Source organism: Panthera pardus, unplaced genomic scaffold (genome assembly GCF_024362965.1).
Source record: "Panthera pardus isolate Hobbes unplaced genomic scaffold, ASM2436296v1 HiC_scaffold_16, whole genome shotgun sequence".
Lineage (NCBI taxonomy): Eukaryota > Metazoa > Chordata > Mammalia > Carnivora > Felidae > Panthera > Panthera pardus.
In genome coordinates, this window is record NW_026526721.1 from 155,455,880 (window position 1) to 155,474,442 (window position 18,563).

Below are 18,563 nucleotides of genomic sequence, written 5' to 3' on the forward strand. Positions count from 1 at the left end.
AAATATAAATAAATAAAATTAAAAAGTGGACTGATGAACTGAGTTATGGCCTCTAGGCTAAGGGCATTGTGCATGAGTATACGTACCCCCCACACACACACGATTAAGTATTAGGCAGCCCCTGAGACGAAGGGCATGCTCTTGCCCTTGCAGGAACAGCTTGGATACGTAAAGAGTTACAAGAAGGTTGAGAGTTGTTTTTAAAGCATACCCATGTCAGCTGCAGCCCTCGTGGACGGTCCTCTGTGAGCTCAGTACACTCTATGCTGACAGTGTCTCAGCCCAGACCCACACCTTGGGACTCGGTGCCTTCCTGCCTCACATGGGAACCTGCTCTCCCAGGGATCCAGGGGGTTCCCGTGCCCCTCTGGAAAACCCTCAACCAACGAGGGTGGATCACCGCATTCTCCTCTTTCGGGCAGACAATTCTGGAGACCTTCTATGGCTGGCAGGATCCCGGCCCTACTGCCCAGAGCGAGAACCATGATGCGTCCTTAAACAGACTTCGGCTTCTTTTCACCTGCCCCTCCTCCCTGCCCTCTCGGCTCACTTCTCAGATCACCTGCACTCAAGCCTTTATTTCGTGTGTTACTTCTAGAGGAACCCACTCTGAGACAGTGGGTGCCAGGGTTAGCCTAAACAGCACATCCTCAGGATGTGAGCCTGTACCTGGATTTCTCATATCTATCGAACGGCAACAAGAACCCTACAGCTGGTGCTAAGTGGGCGTGTAAATAAATACAAGTTCTGAGGTCCTCGCCTGTGCGGGACTGGGAGGAGGTATGGGCCAAAGGACAGCTGCAATCTGCCGTAGCTCTACCCTTGGAATGGGGCGGGGGGATGGTAGGTGCCGGTAGTTACAAGGATTATTGAAGTTGGCTGATTTTTTATTAACAGATTTGGAAGCTTTGAAGAAAGACCGCTCGAGGGGCTCAAGTCAGCCATTCTGTGATGCCAAAAGCTCCCGCGGCAGTATTTAAAGACTGACGTCTCCGGCCAGAAATGTAAGGCTCAGGACTTAACCACGCGGGCACGTGGGACAGGATCTCGAGGCGCAGAATGGGAGGCTGGAGAGAGGGGAGTTTACTGACACGGTGCCCTCTCCCATGACCTCTGAGTTACCATCTTGACGGAAGTACCTTAACCCAGTTGCTATGCTTTTGGAAGCCAGCTCTCCGAACCTGGACGGGATACTGGCCTGTAGGAAACGAGGCAGAGACGCCAGGATGGGCTTGGCATCCTGAGGAACGTGTGAGACGTCTCAGGGAGATGGGAACGCAAAAACGGTGACCAAACAGACCACCGTCTGACTACATCCCCCAAGACAGGACAGAGAACGCTGCCTTCAGGAAGGAACGCTCCACCGAGCAGGGCCCTGGCATCCTCGAGAAGCCCAGCGAGGCTGCCGAGCCCTCGAGGCTGGAGCAGAAAATGCTGCTGCGGCACTGAGGATGACGACACTCTCCGGAAGGTCCCGGCGAGGGACGACATAATTACCACAACGACCGGCGAGGCCAGGGTGTGCTGACCGGTGGCAATCTCGGGCAATGGCTCATCAACCACAACATCTCCAGAGGGTGGGATGATTGGGTAACCGGCAAGGATGCTGCCTGACCCGTCTAACAAGAAAAAGGTAATCAAAAACTCGTGAGCAAAAGGCTGACGTCAGCCACCGCAATGGACAATTGTGATTCCTTCCTCCAGTTCCTGGCTCTGGGCCAGCTCTCCAACAAACAGCCAACTGACCGAACGGAGGGTTGGATGGATCCCTTGAGGAAGAACTCTGTGATGCCACTCCAGGACGCCCAATGAATATTCTCCTAATCCTTCCCCAGTAGGACTCGGGTACCTGTGTCCTCAGGAAAATGGTCCTCCAGACCTTGTGGGGATGGCTGGATACACTTGAGCTGACATACCAGGGTATCTGACATGCCATCACACCCCCTTGTCACTCTTTAGGAAATCAGGGAGAAAGGGGTGCCATGGCCAGGGTCCTTCTACAGTGGACCCAACAAGTCAGAGGGCCTACCCTCCGGCGATTTCCCCGGTCCTGAGTGCATAGTGGGGTGGTTTTCCTTAACAGCCCCCAGAACCCTCACCGTAAGTCAGAGGCATCGTGGACGGAAGAGCCAGGTGGAAATCGTGGAAGTGCCCACTCCCCCAACTCAACCCAAGACCAATCCGAAGACTACAATTCCTCCTGGAATGGCAGGTCCTAGTGCCCCCTCCGCAGAGACTCACAGAACGTTCTCTTCAGATCCCCATTCATATCACATGTGAGCCCCTGCAGAGCAGACAGATCATGGTGGACGACAGGGGACTGCTAACTGAACCACGCAGCAGCCCGAGTGGCACCTGCTGTGTGGGTGTAGTGTTGTCACTGGAGCAGTCAATGCAGCCTCTGGCATTGGGTCTGTGGCTCATGTTCTGTTCTTTTCAAAACTATCAGTAAAAAGGATCAAAAGCCATTTGTAAGTGGGCAGGATAGCAGTACACATTCTGTCTGGTCCCAGGTCCCCTTAACTGCCCCACTCTCTCCCATGAGAGACCCTGGTCATCAGCACATCCCCTGGGCTGTCACGCTGTCTGCTATATAAACAACATCATGTTATTTGGACCTAGGGAGCAGTGACAGGTCTCTGAAGCTTGGAAAAGCAGCAGAGTGACAGGGACAGCTACAGAAGCAGCATCACCTAAGGGACAGCTTCTTCTTCTTCTTTTTTTTTTTTAAGTTTATTTTGAGAGAGAAAGCATGAGTGGGGTGGGGGAGAGGACAGAGAGAGAGAGGGAGAGAGAGAATCCCAACTAGGCTCCGCACTATCAGCCCAGAGCCCGACGTGGGGCTTGAACTCACGAACCGTGAGATCATGACCTGAGCCAAAGTCAGACTTAACCGACTGAGTCACCCCTAAGGGACAGCTTCTAAATGGTGACGGTCATGGTCAAGGTAAATAGGGAAAATCTGCTTCGTGGCTCCAAAGTGACTCCCCTCAACATCTAAGGACCTGAGAGGATCCAGCCTAAAAGAGCCAGCCTCCTTAATATCTCGGAGCTGTGGTACCTCTGACAGAAGTAAGGCCACCGAGAAATGTAGGGGGAGAAGGGAAGAGGGAATCTGCCTTCAGAGCTGACCCCCCCCCCCCCCCATACAAATACCATAAAATTTGACCTGTGTGCAGATTTCACCCCCTTCTACATTAACTGGCACGGGCACAGAATACCGAAGAGCATGGTTTTATTTCACATGTGCAGGGCTGTGAGCGTCAGTGTTTCCAACGCATGAGGTCACAAAACACTTAGAAAAAGCAATTCCAAGCAAGGCAAAGCGCACACCTTCCCAAGACCCCCGTGTACATAATGCATATAGTAACACTGGAGAAAAAAAGACAGCAGTACAAACAAAACATCCTTGAACCAATTACACATCAGGGACTCATACTGTCCAATACAACATTTTTAAAAGTTATTGACTCCATTCAGATTATTTCAGTGGTAAATAGGCGTTTCTTAAAAATGTTAAACATAATACCAAAATCTACATGACCAGGTAATGTGAACATCCCCCAGGTTTCCTAAAGCTCAGGACTAAAAATAATATTTGCATTACTTGTGCACATACCTCCACTGGATTAAAGAAATAAAAGCTCGGGGACACCACAGGTTGGGAGGCATGTTGACCACGGGAAGACAGTACGTCTTCAAGCCCTTCAGTATGACTCTGGTAAAGCACCCATTCAATGGATTTGCATCCCCGGCACACTATATACCCTTTCACTCCAGGCCCAAAAGCCTGGAGAATTCCTGATGTGAGCTGCTCAGCTCCAGAGTGGCAGAGACCCAACCCTCCTAAGGCCGCTAGCGCCCTAGGGTTGAGGGACAAGTTAAGGGGAGTGGAGGAGATCAGAACGGAAGAGAGTTGGCACACAGGGGCTTCCCAGATCCCTCAGCTCAGAGAACAAAGAGACGGAGAAGGACTATTTCACATGACTCCACAAGAAACTTTGGGCCAGAGCTAAGAGCCTTTCAAACATCCAGCGTTATGGAAGCACCAGGACATCAGCCACACGTCTGAAGCAAACGAGCCACAGGGAACGGGGACAATCCATATGGATGTGGAAGAATTTGTGGATGAACTGCTATGGCCTATGCATTCTATTTTCATCAAGTTGGTTCATTTATTTATGCCTCTCTTGTTCCACAAAGATTTCCGTCCAGCATTCCTAAAGATGGCGGATAGAGAGCGTGAATGACAGTGGAAGAGGCAGGAAAACGGCAGAACGGAGGAGAAAGTGGCAGAAACACAGTGTGGGGCCAGCTCCCCAGGACTCGCAGGCAGTTACAGATTTAATTTTGCCCCCTCGTCTCAGAGAAGAGGTGAAGCACACAGTCTAAAAAGACCAAAACACGAGTCTTAAAATTATAAAACAATTCTTAAAAGTTGAAAACAGACCTGACTTTCCACACAGGAAAGGACAATTTCAAGTGAATTTGAAATAATATTTTGACGGTATTTAGCCTAAGGACAAAAATACATCTTACGCTGCATTTCAGGTAAAACAAACGAACAAACAAAACTGCATCCCGCAGATTTCACCCTAGTAATATTTTATTGCTATTTTGAATCCATAATATACAGAAGTAGGATATAGTAAATAAGAAATGACACTGGTCATTAGCAACCAACATTTTCAGAAATAAAGTCAGAGAAAGTGAGGTAAAAACCCTGTAATCAGGGCTATGTGGGAAACTCTCTACCTTCCACTCAATTTTGCTGTGAACATAAAACTGCTCTAAAAAATAAAGTCTATTTAAAAAAAAAAAAAAAAAAGCCCATGGGGCGCCTGGGTGGCTCAGTCGGAAGTGTCTGACTTCGGCTCAGGTCATGATCTCGTGGTTTGTGAGTTCGAGCCCCGCGTCGGGCTCTGTGCTGTCAGCTCAGAGCCTGGAGCCTGTTTCGGATTCTGTGTCTCCCTCTCTCTCTGCCCCTCCCTCACTTGCGCTCTGTCACTCTCTGTCTCTCAAAAATAAATAACATTTCAAAAACAAAAACAAAAAATAAATAAATAAAATTTTTTAAAAAAGCCCATAATCTGCCATTTGAATTGGAAATACTAATATAACTTATTTTTTCTCTTCCTAAAAAAAATACTTATTTCCTAGCAATAGCCACTGAAACAGCTTAGAAATGACACTAGCGAGCAGCACTTAACTCCTCTAACACTTAAACCACAGCCTCTAAATATTTCCCACTAAAAGGAACCCAGAACTCCTTCCAGAAATTACTTAGTCCAAATCAGGGGCAAAACACGTACAAAATAAGCCCAAAACTGTCAACAACTATTAGGGTCACAACAAAATGCCACAGAAGCAATCTGGCTCCAACTGGCCAAGCACAGGAGATTGTGAGCATCAAAAGATTTATCACTTCAACGGACTGAAACACATCAGATATATGAAAAGAGTCAAATTCATGATACTCCCTCCCAACCCAAAGAAAAGTATGGGTTCATCTTTGCAGTTTGCTGGGGAATCAACTCTTCATTCTGGAAACCAACGAATAGAGGGAAAGAGTCTAGCATCTATCTTGCCTTCGTTATAGACTTTTTCAGAGCAATCAGTTGATGAAGAGAATTCTCTGTAGAAGAACCACAGTTAGTAAATACAGAAGAAATGATGAAATGAAAAATCACCACTTTGGGGGCTGATGGCATGATTAGATTTTCTGAGTGCTCCAAAAAATCCTTCAGAAGTCAGAGCAGAGGTAAAAGAAGTTTCCGTTGTCTCTTGAATATAGAAAAGCTAAGTAACCAACTAGTCCTAGGAAGCCTATTCAGTACTCTGGCCTACTAAATTCTGTATTAAATACACCAAACTTAAAAAAAAAAAAAAATCATTTTGAAACCCCTAGTGGAACAGTGACTTTAGGTAATAACCATCAATGACTGCTGAAACAGTCATAGAGGAGAAGATGATGAGGAACTTTCTAGTTCCTCTAGTGGAGGGGTCAAGCTGGCAACACCTGGGTCAGTCTTAGCATCACTGAAAGCAGTGAAGTCTTCCTGCCAAAAAAGAAAAAAGTTGAACGTGATTCTATCCAGCCTCTAGCTGTAACTTTTACAGATCTCTAGCTCTACAAGTTCACAGAAAATGAGGGATAATACAACACAGTAAACATTACCACAAATCCAAAATGTAGGAAATACGAAGAAATAATATCCAGATAACTTGACCAAGTAAACGACACAAAGAAGGGAAGATGTTTTATAGACTTAGATTTAAGAAATATATCACATACGGTATATGGACCTTGTTTTTATTTTTTAGGTTTGCTTATTTATTTATTTTCGAGAGAGACGGAGAGTGGGGGAGAAGGGGAGAATCCCAAGTGGGCTCTGTGGAGCTCAATCCCACAAACTGTGAGATCACGACCAGAGCCAAAATCAAGAGTCGGATGCCCAACCAACTGAGCCACCCAGGTGCCCCTGGACCTTGTTTCTAGATTATGATTCTAACAAAAGAACTGTAAAAAGACGTAATTCCTGAAGAAGCCAAATAAACTAAACCAAAAGCTAACAGAAAGGAAATAATAAAAATCAGAGCAGAGATAAATGAGAGAATAGAAAAACAGCAGGAAAAAAAAAAAATCAATGAAACGGAGTTTTTTTTTTAAATCAACAAAATTTACAAACCTTTAGCTAGATTAACTAAGAGAGAGAGAAGACTCAAATAACTAAATCAGAAATAAAAGAGGAGATATTACAACTGATGCCACAGAAATAAAAAAAGATCGTAAGGTGCTACTATGAATGATAATATGCCAACAAACTGGGTAATCTAGAACAAATGAAAAAACTCCTAGAAATATACAACCTACCAAGACTGAATCACAAAGAAATAGAAAATCTGAGGAGACCAATAATTAGAAAGAAAATTGAGTCACTAACTGAAAATCTCAAAGAAAAATCCAGGACCAGATGGCTTCACCAGAGAATTCTACCAAACATTTAAAGAAGAATCAACACCAATTTTCTTGAAACTCTTGCAAAAAATCAAAGTGGAGAAAATATTTCTAAAGCTCATTCTATAAGGCCAACATTATTCTAATACCTAAGCCAGACAAGACATAACAAGAAAACTACAGACGAATATTTCTTTTTTTTAATGATTTTTTTTAAGTTTTTATTTTTGACAGAGAGAGAGAGCGCGAGCGTGAGCTGGGGAGGGGCAGAGAGAGAGAGGGAGACACAGGCTCCAGGCTCCGAGTGGTCTGCACAGAGTCCGACGTGGGGCTCGAACTCATGAACCATGAGATCATGACCTGGGACGAAGTCGGACGCTTAACCGACTGAGCCACCCAGGTGCCCCTACAGGTGAATATTTCTGATGAATATTGATACAAATATCCTTAATAAAATACCAGCAAAGTGAATTCAACAACTTGGCATTATATACTATGACCAAGTAAGATTTATTCCTGTAATGCAAAGATGATTCAACATGTGAAAATCAATCGCCATGTTAACAGAATAAAGGACAAAAACCACATGATCATTTTAACTGAGGCAGAAAGAGTTTTGACAAGCTTCAACACCATTTTAATGACAGAACACTCAACAAACGTGGAATAGGTGAAAATCACCTCAACATATTAAAGGCCACATATGAAAGCCCACAGCCAACACCATACTCAGTGGTGAAAACTGTAAGCTTTTCCTGTATGATCAGGAACAAGGCAAGAATGCCTGCTCTCACCACTTCTATTCAACAGAGTACTGGAAGTCCTAGCCAGAGAAACAAGGCAAGAAAAACAAATGAAAAGTTTCATATACCAAAGAGAGAGAGAGAGAGAAACTGTTACAACTAATGAAAAATTTTCGGCAAAATAGCAGAATACAAAATCAACATATAAAAATCAGTTGCATTTCTATACGCTGACAATGAACAATCCGAAAAGGAAATTAAGAAAACAACTTCATTTACAGCAGCATTTAAAAAAATCCTTAATAAACTTAAACAAGGAGGTGCGACTCATACACGGAAAACTACAAAACATTGCTTAAAGAAATGAAGGAAAGGATTAGAGGAACAAACATTAAGATGTCCATTCTACCCAATGGGATACACAGATTCAACACAATCAATATCAAAGTCCCACCCCATTTTTTGCAGAAATTCATCCTAAATTTCATATGGAATTTCAAGGAACCCCAAGTAGCCAAAAACAATTTTGAAAAAGGAGGACAAAGTTGGAAGACTCACACTTCCTGATACCAAAAGATATTACAAAGCTACAGTAATCAACAGTGTGATACCGGCATAAGAACACAAACAGACCAATGGAATAGGCTAGAGAGGCCAGAAATAAACCCTCACATATATGCTCAGACGGTCTTCACAAGGACTCTCAGATCACTTGACAGGGAATGGACAGTCTCCTCAGAAAACAGTGTTGGGAGAGGCACCCGGGTGGCTCAGTTAAGCATCCAACGTCAGCTCAGGTCATAATCTCACGGTCCATGAGTTTGAGCCCCACATTGGGCACTTCTGACAGCTGAGCCTGGAGCCTGCTTTGGATATTCTCTCTCTGTCTGCCCCTGCCCTGCTTGTTCTCTCTCTCTCTCTCTTTCAAAAGTAAACTAAAAAAAAAAAAAAAAAAAAAAAAAAAAAAAAGATGTGGTGTTGGAAAAACTGGATATCCACATACAAAAAAATGAAATTGGACTCTTACCTTATACCATATACAAAAATTAACTCAAAATGGCCCAAAGACGTAAATATTAGACCCAAAACCATAAAACTCCTAGAAGGAATCAAAGGGGAAAATCTTCAACACTGGATTTGGTTAATTATTTTGGGGATATGACACCAAAGCACAGGCACAAAAACAAAGACAGACAAATAGGACATCAAACTTAAAAACGTTTGCCTGTCAAGGGGCACAACCAATAGAGTGAAAAGTCAGTCTTTGGAATGAGAGAAAATATTTGCAAATCATTTATCTGATAAGGGGTCAATATTGAGAATATATAAAGACCTCCTCTAATAAAAACAAAAATCGAATAACCTGATTTGAAAAAGAGGCGAACGGCTTGAATGGACATTTCTCCAAAGATGATGGACTAGTAGCTAATATGCACAGAGAAAGATGCTCAACATCACTAATCATCAGAGAAATGCAAATCCAAACCACAGCATCACCTCACTCCATTATCAAAAAAAGGAGCAAGCAGGGACGTAGACATGTAAAGAAACTGGAGCCCTTGTACATCGTGGTGGGAACGTAAAATCGTGGAACTGCTACAGAAAACAGTAGTGAGCTTCCGCAAAAAAATGAAAAACAGAACTAACATATGATCCGACAGTCCCACTCCTGGGTGTGCATCCAAAAGAACAGAAAGCGGGGCCTCGAAGAGATGTTTGCACACCCGTGTTCGTCGCAGCACCATTCACAACAGACGAGAGGTGGAAATGACCCAGATGTCCACTGATGGGTGAACGGATAAACAAAATGTAGTATGTACCTACAAGGGAATATTATGCAGCCTTAAAAAGGAATGGAATCGGGGCGCCTGGGTGGCTCAGTCGGTTAAGTGTCCGACTTCGGCTCAGGTCATGATCTCACAGTCCGTGAGTTCGAGCCCCGCGTCGGGCTCTGTGCTGACCGCTCAGAGCCTGGAGCCTGTTTCAGATTCTGTGTCTCCCTCTCTCTCTGATCCTCCCCTGTTCATGCTCTGTCTCTCTCTGTCTTAAAAATAAATAAACGTTAAAAAAAAAAATTAAAAAAAAAAAAAAGGAATGGAATCTTCAACAACGGAAATACACTTAACACTACTGAATGGCACACCTAAAAATCATTTAGATGATCAATTTTACACTAGGTGTTTTTAATCACGAAAAAAAGACACCTGAGATAATCAGGAAAAACTGAACACAAATTCTCTACACAGTTAATTGCATTTAATCCTGTGCTCACCTGTCACAGATACAACTACTTAACCCTGAAACGGTGGGAGACGAAAACACCTTTATTGAGAGGTAGAAGGCCTGGCTTCCAGCCCCAGATCTCCTACCTAGGTATTAAATGATTTTAAAGAATCTCTATTACCAGGGCACCTGGCTGGCTGAGTCACTAAAACATGCGACTCTTGATCGGGGGATTATGAATTCGAGCCCCACGTTGGGTGTAGAGATTACTTAAAAACCAAGACTTACTATTACTTTTATTGGATACAATGGCATTATGCATACGCTTTTTGTAAAGTATTTTTGGGTGAAGTTATGCTGTCTTAGACTTGCTTCAACATATTCCAGCCAAAAAAGAAAGAGTATGAGGCAGCAGTACCTGAGAAAGAACAGCAGGATGGTCTTAACTGTTGAAGCTGCATGATGAGTAAGTACCCGGGGATTCGCGATGCTATCCTCTCTACTTTGTGAATGTTTTTACATTTCACGATAAGAAAGTTTAAAACAAAATAAAGGGAGAAAAGGGTGTTTGGATGTTTGGAAAGGATGGAATAGCATGAATTTATCACACGCCATTGTTCATTTTTAAAAAGCATTACATTTCGGGGCGCCTGGGCGGCTCAGTTGGTTGAACGTCTGACTTCGGCTCAGGTCGTGATCTCACAGCTCGTGAGTTCGAACCCCGCGTCGGGCTCTGGGCTGACAGCTCAGTGCTTCAGATTCTGTGTCTCCCTCTCCCTCTGCCCCTAACCCACTCGCATTCTGTCTCTGTCCTTCTCAAAAATAAATAAACATTAAAAAATAAATAAAGCATTACATCTCAACTTGTGTTTAACAAATTAAAAAAAAAAAAAGGAAACTAGAAGAAAATTGAAAGAATTTTCAAGCTTCAAGTAAATGTTCCTCACCGCCTCCCCCAGCCCAGACCCAACAAAACAAAGAAGGCAAGTAAACAAGGAGGAATGGGAACAGAGGTGCAAAGGGTGCCGTGGGGGGTGGCCCGCCAGTTTCTGCCGGGAACAATTCCACTTCGTGGAATACAAAGCAGGCGTGAGAAGGTGCGGAGTACTCCCAAGGCACACAGGATGGCCCTGCCTGATGGCATCCAAGAGAAAAAAGACACAAAGTGCAAGATAAAACATAAGGAAGCTGAAGGAAGCTAACATCGCAAAGCTCAGGACACGGGGTGAGAAAGAGCCACACTGAAGAAAGCGGCAAAATAACCGGGCAGGCAAGTTGACCACCACCAGGTGCGCCGGAAGGTGCCAGAAAAACGGCATCAGGCAGCGTGGTCTGGTGAAATCCACACAAAACAGAACTGGAAAGGCAACTAGAATGATCCACAAAACGGGGTCAGGTCCCGAGGCAGAGGGAGGGTTTGGAAGTACCGTCAACCCGAGGCCAGGACGGGGTGGCGAGCTAGGAGTGGCACCGTGGAGAAGGGGGTCAGAACCTGGGAGCTGGCCTGCCACCCCGCGCCAGGCCACCTCTCCTGTGATCCCGCCATCTACCAGCGGTATGAAAAGAAAGGCCGGGGTCGTGCTCTCCAAACCTGCTCCCGGCCGCAAGGACGACGAAACACAAGGGGATACAAAACGAGGAACCCACTGCAATCTCGACTCGAAGACACATGTGAAACTTGCCTGGCGGGCTGGCCGTCAGCATCTTCGCTGCCTGCCGACAGGAGAGGTGGCCCCCAGGATCCCCGGGGACTCTGTCTGTCGTACACGGCAAGGCAAGGAGGAGGCTGAAGAAACCCCCTGAGGCAGAACGCGCGCCGGACCCAGCAGCACAGGCAAGGAGAGCAAACCCTGGCAGTTGCCGCCTTGACCCTGATCGCTGGCCCCCGGCAGCGGGTTACCCACTCACACTCCCCGCTTTACTGCTCCAGAACAGGTGCCTCCGGGCGCCCGTGCCTGACGCGGTTGGCATGCCCACGTGATGTTTAAATACTGACACCACCCGGTGCCTCCTGAGTGACTGTGCCCCGCGCACCTGACGCCACGCCCTAATGCTCTCCCCGTGAAACCATCCTGAGGTAGCTAAGTTATCCTCATTTTCAGGCGAGGGAAACCGCGGCTCAGTGAGGTCAAGTCACGTGCGGGCTGCTACCTGACCCAGGAGCAGCGGGTGAGCCTCTCCAGGCAGGGCGGTGGAGACTCTCAATCACAAAAGGGCCACCGCTGAGCCGAGGTCGCCAAGCTTCTCGGTGCAACTTTTTCTAAGAGGAGAGCTTACTGACCTCGGCCTCAGGGTCAAAGGGTATCTGGCCTCTGGCCCAAGAGGCTTGGCCGGCAGGGTGGGGTCACTCCAGAGGGTCGAGAGCCCGGCCGCATGGCACCGCGGTCCTATGGCCAGAGCCCCAGGATAACGCCGACGGGGTGGGGGATGGAGGGCTGGGTGTGGGAGCAGAGGCCACCCAGCAGGGAAGACAGTCCCAGCCACCCACAGCCGGGGCCCAGGGGAAGGGAAGGCCTGGAGGCCCCGACAGAGCACGAAGCCCTGCCGCTCCCCGCGCAGCTCCCAACTTCCCCCGTGGAGAGCAAACCTCGGTGCCCCACAAGACACAGACCCGAACCCGGGGTGAGGGGTGGGGGTGGGGCGCCGGGGAGGGGCACGCAGCCTCCTGACTCTTCTTCCAGGGTAACAGACACCCTACATTGAAACCGGCCGACCTCCTTCCGGGCTCTGGCCCGAGTAATCGTGGATAAATGGAAACCAGCCTCCAGCAAACCACTCTGAAAGACCAGCAGGCTCTAAGCCCTTGTGCGTTCTCTTTGCACAGTCAGATGTGTCTGAATCCTGCACTCGCTTGTAACAGATACAACTACTTACCCACGGGACAGCGGAAGAGGAGGCAGGGGACCCGGCTTCTAGCCAAGAATCTCCTACATGCCCTGTCATTCTGCCGATGCCCTACTTCCCTCGGCCTCAGTCTCCTCACCTTCAAACAGGGAAAAGTAGCCTGTCCTTCATCACCTCCCCTGAGCGGTGCATAAAGGGAGCCAAGGGAGGGAAGCCCCCTCTGAGCTCCTCAGCAGCGGAACCCTTAGCATCCCATCGCCTACCACCGTGCTCCTGTGTCTTTCCAGCCCACCCCCAATCCCAAAGGCCCAGGAGCACAGGCAGTAAAAGTATCACTCAAGGCCCGGGACAGCACGAGCCCTGTGTCCCCGTGGGTTTGGCTGATGCCCTCAGTAAAGGTGACTCTGCCAGAGCCAGCGGGGAAAAGAAACCATTCTTCTCCAGTGGCCAGAGGGGCCTCCCTCTTGCCTGTCCTGGCTTACCTAGCCACCCCGCCCCCTCCCCAGAAAGCTCTGGACCAGTGATGCTGAAAACTGCCCAAGTCCTAAAGAGGGTTTCAGACCGCCAGTGTTCCTCTCTATTCTGCTTTTAGAGGTGTCCCTTTCAGGCAACCCCGTTTCGGTGCGGCCCTGTGAGCTCTGCGGACAAGGAGGGCTCACTCCACATCACCTGGAAAAGGGACACTTGTTCTGACATATGGGACGTCAGTGGCCTCGCAGTTACACATAAATAAGCAACTGGCCATCTGCGGAGGAAACCAGCCCATGCTCGCCAGGCAGCCCCAGCGCAAGTTACTGCTCAAGCCAGGCTTGTGGCCGAGCGTGCGTGGGCAGGGCTGGGCAGCAGAGGCTGCAGGGGGTGAAGCAGGCCACCCGCTCTGAAGAGGGACGGAGGGTGAAGGGCGAGGACCCTGAAGGGGCGCACAGGGCAGGGCCAGGTTCAAGGAGCCCGCTGCAGGATGAGCTCGGTAATCTCTGCCCTGGTGCCCAGTCTCATGGGGATCCCGTAGTAGGCGGTGCCCGGGCTGACGTACACAAACGTGGTCTGGGCCACCTGGTAGAGGCCGGCGAAGAAGGGGTTCAGGAGATAGGCTGCCACGTTCAAGGGGAAGATCTGCCCGGCATGCGTGTGCCCAGAAAGAATGAGGCTAATATCCGGCCGAGCCTGCAGGGCTCTCTTGGCAGCCAGGGGCTGGTGAGCCAGCAAGATGGTGGGGCGGTCCGGGCGGCAGCCCCCCAGGGCCTTGACCAGGTCCATGCCGTGGCCGTAGTAGTGCAGGATGTCCGCCTCGATGTCATCCACCCCAGCCAAGCAGATCCAGTCGTCGCCCTCAGCGCCCCCGGGTTGGGCCCCCGTGGCGGAAATCCTCACGTTCTCGTTGTGAAGGGGCCTGACGTTCAGGGATTCCAGCAGCGCGAACCAGTTGCTGACGTCCGACGTGTAGTACTCGTGATTCCCCGTGACGAAGTAGGCGCCGAGGCGTGAGCGAAGCTGGTCCAGAGGAGCGACCGCCGTCCGCAGGGTGGAGGCTTCCGAGTCACAGAGGTCCCCCACGATCACTGTGACGTCTGGCTGCAGCACGTTCACCATCCTCACGAACATCTCCATCTTGGTCCTGCCCACGGTGGGGCCCAAGTGGATGTCGGAGAGGAGCGCGATCTTGAGGCCGTCCATCGAGGGAGGCAGCTGACGGACGGGCACCTGCACGGTCTTCACGGCCGGGGGCTGGGCGGCGTTCAGAAGCCCGGCCACGCTGAGCACAGCGGTCACTGCCACCGCCAGGGCCGGCCTGACCGCCACCCTCCTTGTCTTGTCGAGGCCGCCCACGACCCTGCCGCCGCGCCAGGCCACGAGCTGATAGGCCTGCTCCATGCCACTGAGGGTGCAGAGGAAGAAGACCATGATGATGTACGCCCCGAGGCAGGAGTAGGCTGCCAAGGAGAAGAGATAGGGCTCCTCGGCCACTAAAAAGAGCATGGTGAAGAAGCTGGAATGGGCCAGGGCCAGAAACGCCACAACCGCCATCTTCCAGAGCTGGAAACAGGCGGACTCGGCGCCCGGGCAGTGGCTGAGGTTGCTGACTGTGCTCCGCCAGATGTAGAGGGAGCCAATGAGCATGAGCGAGTTGGCAAACAGGGCGAGCTGCAGGCGGAACAGCCAACGCCAGGCCCGGAGCTCAAGGCTCCCCGCCAGACACGAGCGGGACACAATCATGGACACGAAGACAGTGCCGGCGGCCAGGGCAGCCTTTGCACGCAGGGACAGCTGCCTGAAGATCGCCATTTTCTCTGCTCCTAAGAGGGTCCCCTGCCAGTTCTGGGCGGGCGGGCTCTGGAAGGTGAGCTCCTTAGAAAGGACAGTGGCCAAGGAGAGGTTTCCAGGTCAGCTCCGCCTGCAACCAGGAACCCGCGTCAGCTTTGTGGGATATTAGAGCTTCCTTGTCCCCATCCAAAACCTGAAGGCCACTCACATCTACCCAACCCGCCTGGAATCCAAGCCGCTCAAATCCGGCGGTTGCTACCCTTGACTATTAAAATACAAACACAGCGGACTGTAACGTGATGGGCAGTTCTCATTTTCTTACTTACAGTGTCTGAAAATATGTAAAAGTGTTTCCACAAAGCATAGGAACTTTTTTGTTTTGATAATAAGAAAAACATTATCCTAAATTTGCAGTTTGCAAAGTGTGGTCTGGGGCGAGCCTCGCGGGAGCATCATGTGGTCAAAACGATTTCCACGATAACCCTAGGCCGTACCCGCCTTTCCCATTCTCATTCTGTCACGAGTGCATAGTGGACCCCTCGTGAGGCTCTGTGACGTGTGACCTGGCAAGGACTTGACAGACGTGAAAGAGATTTGCAAAAATGTAAAACGGTGCCACTCTTCCTCCTAAGCTCTGGGGAGAAATATTGTTACTTTTCAAAATATATGTGTGTGTGCATATATATACAGTTAATATATAGTTATATATAAAAATATAGTTTGTGAACCTATAACGATTATTTCTGAAATAAGTTAATAAATAGTTTCAAATTTTCTGTTTTAATTTCTAAGGTAAAGTTAGCCCAGGGGGCTGCCCTGTCCACAAGCTTATCCATAAATGCCCATCTCTCCCTTCCCCCAACCCTCCCAGGTACGGGTTAAAATCTACCCTCCTCCTCTCTCTCTGCCAATGTTCCCGGGAACTGCTCCCCAGTGCCCCCTGGCCAGTGGTTCTCAAAGCTGCGCAGCTCTCACTCAAGGGCTCCTTCAGGCCTTTTAGACAACAAAAACAAAACAAAAACAAAAACAAAAACGGAGCGTGGAAACCACAGACCAGAGATGGAAGTTAGCAAGAACTCGATTTTAGTGATCTTTCCCCAAGAACCCCATGTTCCACTGTTTTCAGCAGGTGTTTTTCAACTACTTAAAATTTTCACTCTTGGTTTGAAAGTATGACCTCTCTCTGCCTAGGCAAGTTATTGAAAGCCTTTTAGCCAGCGGTGCAATTTACAAGTCAATGGGCCCAAATTCCACCACCTTCTACTGAAAACACGCCCCAGCCTCGGCCCACCCAAACTTTCGGAGGAACCACAGCCGGTTCGCTAACGTGCAGGGAGACAGGTGCCCATTTCGATTGCCTGCCCGCCCCCCACCCGCCAACCTTTCCGCGGCTGTGATGCTGGCCTCCCCAGGCGGCGGTCTGGAGGCACCTAGGCCCCCGCTTTAGCTCTGACAAGTGAACTGGGGCTGTCCATCTCCCCCGCCAATCTCGCCCGCCCCACCAACTCACCTACTTGCTCCGCCAGACCCCCCCCCCCCCTCCAGCAACGCGGGCCACCACCTGCAGCCTACCTCTGGCCCACCCTTGGCCTGCACCGCCAGACCCTGAAGATCCGGGAAACCCAAGCCAAAAGTAGGCAGCAGGGAGTGCCGAGAAGGGGACGAGATGTTTGAAAAGACACACTTCGAAGGAAATCAATCCAACGCTTCCACCGCGCGGGCCTCTCCTGACCCCATTTTTCTCCTTCCGGAGCGCTCAGCAGCTCCCGAAATGGGCAAGGGAGGGCGCCTCACGCCAGAGCCCACGGCGCCTCCAATGCTGCGCGCTCCGGAAACCTGCAAGGCTGCAAGGGTCTGGGCGCACCTCGTCTCGCCCCGTCCTTGCGCCGACGGGGAAGTGGGTCCAAACGAAAGGGGAAACGCGGGCAGAGCACGCAAGCCGCAGAGCTACCGGGAAGGACGCGCGCCCCGCCCGGCCCGCCCCCGACGGGAGGGCCGGCCCACTGCCTGCGCCCCGTCGGCTGCCTGCCTGCCGGCCTGCCTGCCTGCCTGCCTGCCGGGGCGCACTCGGGAGCCCCGGGCCCACGGCCCGCAGGACCCCCGCTGGCCGCCGCCGCAGCCCGGACCCCGCCAGCCTGCCCCTTCTCCTGCGGACTTACGCGCAGGCCGCGCGCAGGGCCCAACAGCAGCGGCACCAGCAGCAGAGAGAGAAGGCGAGCAGCCCCGGACAAGTCCATCCTCCGGCCTCTCCGCTCCGCAGTCAGCGCGCCGGCCAGCCGCCCAGCGTCGCTCGGCCGAGGACCCGCGGCCTGGCGCCGCCCCTCGTCGGCCCTGCGTCCCGCCCCGCCCCGCCCCCGCCCCCGCCCCGCCCTCGCCCCGCCCCTCTCCGGCCCTGCAGCCAGCCGCACGCCGGCTCCGCTCCCGTCCCCGCCCCCGCTCCGCCCCTGCTCCGCCCCTCGTCGGCCCTGCGGGCAGCCCCGCGCCGGCTCCGCCCCGCGACCGTGAAGCCGTGGCCCGCGGCAGGGAGGGGCGCGGAGGAGCCCGGGGGGCGCGGGCGGGCGCGTGACCCCAGGGTGGCTCTATCTGGATTTTGCTAGTGGCTGCGGGTGGGAGGGTCCCTTTGGACGGGCAATTGGGAGGCCCGACTGTCAGCAGCTTGATAAGGCGTCCCGGGGTTGGACTTCAACCAGGGTCTCCTTGCTCCCTGGCTGCCTGGAGAGGACCGAAGGGGAAGCTGAGAGCCGACACAGCTAAGGGGACGACGTGCGCGGGGGTTCGCGACGGGTGGTGCCTGCACCCACCTGGTACTTGTCGTAAATGCAAATTCCAGGCCATCGTCCCAGAAGCTCTCAGTCAGAAACTCTAGGAGTGGGGTCCAGAAATCTGCATTTTTGCAAGTGTTCCACGTTACTCCAGCGTATGCAGAAATTTGAGAACCACCGTGCTAGGTCGCTGATAGTTTTAGAGATTATGGTTCAACTGCGACAAAATCAGTTCCAAATGCCAACCCTCCAAAGCACCCGGGTTTGCGGCATTTCTACTTCTGCACGGTTGGGTTTTGAGAGATAGGAGAAGCAGCAGCACCCCCGCCTTTCAGTTTGGCACTTGAGTCCCTCAACAGCCTTGCACTGCAGGGAATCTGACAGTTGGATGTGAAATGATACTGTATCTTTGACTCTTGCGAGAGAACAGTCCCTGTAGCCTCAGTTAAAATCCTGTCCTGGCCGGTTCCCCCTGAGCACGGAAAATCCCACGTCCTCTTCACTGTCACTTGGAAAGTCTTAGCTTTAATGGAAACTAAGTTTCAGAGGGAAATCACTTTTATTGTTTCTCAGCGTATTTGTTTGTTTATTTAGCGTTTCAATCTTAATTCCAGTTAACGGAATGTTATGTTAGTTTCAGGTGCAGAGTTTAGTAATTCAGCACTCCCAGACCTCACCCTATGCTCATTAAGACAAGTGCACTCCTTAATCCCGGTCGCCTAGTTCACCTCCCTCTGGTAACCACCAGTTCTCCAGAATTAAGAGCACGCT

The 18,563-nt window shown here is 50.4% G+C and overlaps 2 protein-coding genes across 2 annotated transcripts in view; both read right to left on the minus strand.

Moving 5' to 3' along the window:
- GLB1 (galactosidase beta 1) overlaps window positions 1-17,304 on the minus strand; it is an 86,025-nt gene extending 68,721 nt beyond the window's left edge. Inside the window, exon 1 of the mRNA XM_019418583.2 lies at window positions 17,190-17,304. The gene's annotated coding sequence lies outside the window, so the exon portion shown is untranslated. The remainder of the gene's footprint in view (window positions 1-17,189) is intronic.
- TMPPE (transmembrane protein with metallophosphoesterase domain) lies at window positions 13,656-17,301 on the minus strand. The gene is made up of 2 exons (XM_019418586.2): window positions 17,190-17,301; window positions 13,656-15,160 (listed from the first exon to the last, which is right to left on the minus strand). The coding sequence occupies exon 2, from the start codon at window positions 15,049-15,051 to the stop codon at window positions 13,708-13,710; it is 1,344 nt and encodes a 447-aa protein (XP_019274131.1). The 5' UTR covers window positions 15,052-15,160; window positions 17,190-17,301; the 3' UTR covers window positions 13,656-13,707.
- Window positions 17,305-18,563: the final 1,259 nt, after the last annotated feature.

What these genes read in the sequence shown, in the direction of transcription:
- TMPPE (XM_019418586.2), bottom strand. Translation starts at nt 15,051, where the DNA reads ATGGCGATCTTCAGGCAGCTGTCCCTGCGTGCAAAGGCTGCCCTGGCC.